The sequence below is a fragment of the Saprolegnia parasitica genome (assembly GCF_000151545.1).
Source record: "Saprolegnia parasitica CBS 223.65 unplaced genomic scaffold supercont2.1347, whole genome shotgun sequence".
In the NCBI taxonomy this organism is placed as follows: Eukaryota; Oomycota; class Saprolegniomycetes; order Saprolegniales; family Saprolegniaceae; genus Saprolegnia; species Saprolegnia parasitica.
In genome coordinates, this window is record NW_012157741.1 from 1 (window position 1) to 2,109 (window position 2,109).

General features: G+C 62.7%; 1 protein-coding gene across 1 annotated transcript; it reads right to left on the minus strand.

Annotated features, from left to right (window-relative positions):
- Positions 1-21: 21 nt before the first annotated feature.
- SPRG_18636 (hypothetical protein) lies at positions 22-2,044 on the minus strand (the record flags this gene model as incomplete). Its single annotated transcript, XM_012358075.1, has 8 exons — positions 22-40; positions 91-305; positions 347-480; positions 533-647; positions 692-933; positions 980-1,405; positions 1,458-1,901; positions 1,951-2,044. 8 exons carry the CDS (start codon positions 2,042-2,044, stop codon positions 22-24), a joined length of 1,689 nt encoding a protein of 562 aa, XP_012213465.1.
- Positions 2,045-2,109: the final 65 nt, after the last annotated feature.

Genomic DNA, 2,109 nt, shown 5'->3' on the forward strand with positions numbered 1-2,109 from the left:
GACGGGTTGGAAAGGCGGAGCTCAAACGTCGTCGTGAAGCCTTCGCGCACCGTCATGGGCCGTGGGTACCACGCGGCGCCAGTCAGATACGGCGCCGAGCCCGTGAGGCGCAAGGCTGGACCGCACGGCGGGAGGGGCAAGACCGCGGGTGGCACGGTGACATCGCTGCTGTTGCGGATCGTCGTGAGCGATGCCGTCGCAGAGCTTCGAGCCGTTGCCATTGGCAACGCCGCGCACGTGAGGTAGCACGCATTCGTGCTCGCGCGGATGTCACAGCAGATGCTGGTGCTGTTGCAATTTTGCACCTACTCCGTGGTACAATCAACCGCAAGGCTATGCCACGTACGTTGGCATGCCCCAGGAGCACGAGCCCGAACGCGCCTTGGCCGCCCGCGTCGCCCGTGGGCCCCAGCGTCGAGTGCGGGTATGTCGCCGAGTTGTTGAGGATTGCTGCTGCCGAGAAGCTGGTAAATCCAATGTCTACGCGCACCACGCCCATCAATGGTCGACTGGAACGAAAGAAGAGGCCTGCCGTGGAGAAGCGTGCGCACGGCTGGACCGGCCAACGGCGACGGGCTGCCCACGACAGCGGTGACGTCCATGGCCCGGCGCCCATACAGATCCACGTCTTGCCACGCAGCCGTGCGCTGACACATATGAGCACAAGAACGCCATCGAAAGAGGAGTGTACTTGGTTCTCGACAAGCGCTGTTACGGTGACGTTGTACGTGGCGTTGGCGGCCAATGGGCGAATCGTCGTCGTCGTGACATTCCCGACGACGACGGAGGCGGTGGAGCTGCCGTCGGTCCACGTCACCCGATACCCCGTCGTCGCCAGGCTCTGCCAAATGTCGCTCGGCGGCGCCCACGTCACGTCCATCGCGTGGGCCGCAACGTTGGAGAGCGTCGGCGCTTGCGTCAGCGTCACGGGCTCTACGGAGGATCGTGGGATGCGAGATCTGGAGACTGCGATGCGTACGCGCATATGCGACCAAGTGCATGTCGATGCGAAGCCCGCGGAAGGCTTCGTTGATGACGGTGACGACCGCCGGGTTGGGCCCATCGAGCGCATTGGGTGGCAATGTACACCGCAGCACCTCTTCTTCAAATGCGTCGGATGCAAGCGTCGGTGCGTGGATCGTCGACGGCCCGAGGCACGGCTGGCCGTTGATGTGCACGATGGCCGTGTCGCCAAAGTGGCGGCCTTGGATCGCGATCGTGTCGTTGGCCATGCAGTTGTACGTTGTCGCGTACGGGAGCGAGAGGCGACCAAAGAGCGAAGTAAAGCGAGGGTGCACGCCGTTGGTCTTGGTCGTCTGCAGCGTCACGTTGGCCACTGGCGATGTCCGCGCGCTCGTGGCAAAGTACTGGTCGATGCAGCCGCGCACCTTGGTGATGGTCGGTGCTACGCATATAGTACCGCAGATAGATAGCATCGTCGATGGCATGCATCGTACCTTTGATGATCTGGATCCAGTCGACGCTGAACGACTGCCCGAGCTGCGCGCGCGTCGCACACGGGTAGAGGCGGATGCGGCGAATTGTCTCGTCGCCCAAGGTGTAGATCGGAATGTAGTAGATGTGCTGTGCGCCGTCGCTGAGAATGCTAAAGTCATAGGTCGTCGGCCGTTCGAATTGCGCCTTGCGGTTCGTAAAGGTCCCTACGACCGGGCCGCGGTCGAGGAGCACGCGGCCAGTGCTGCAGAGACCGTCGTACGCCATGCGCAGCACGAGGTAGTGGCGATCGTCGACCTCTAGCTCGAGCAGCGGCGAGTCAATGTATGGCGACTCGCCAAGCGCCACGCCGTGCAAGAGGCCGCCGTTGACATCGACCTCGGCCTCCATCGCGGCCGTCGACGACGTCGCCCAGTCGTTGAGTCCATCGCCAAAGGACCAGTACGCTACGCGCACGTCTCGGTACGGGCCAGAAGCATAAAGACAATGGAGTACCTTCGACGGTCCGGAATGGCACCTGCGAGAGCGACTGCGCCTGGAGCAAGGCCAGCGCGGCGACGAGGAGCACCACAATGCACTTCAGGCTCATCGCGTATCTTGGAGCGACGTTTTCCATCAAATCGGCATATGCCGCCTATAACACTACATTCGGCA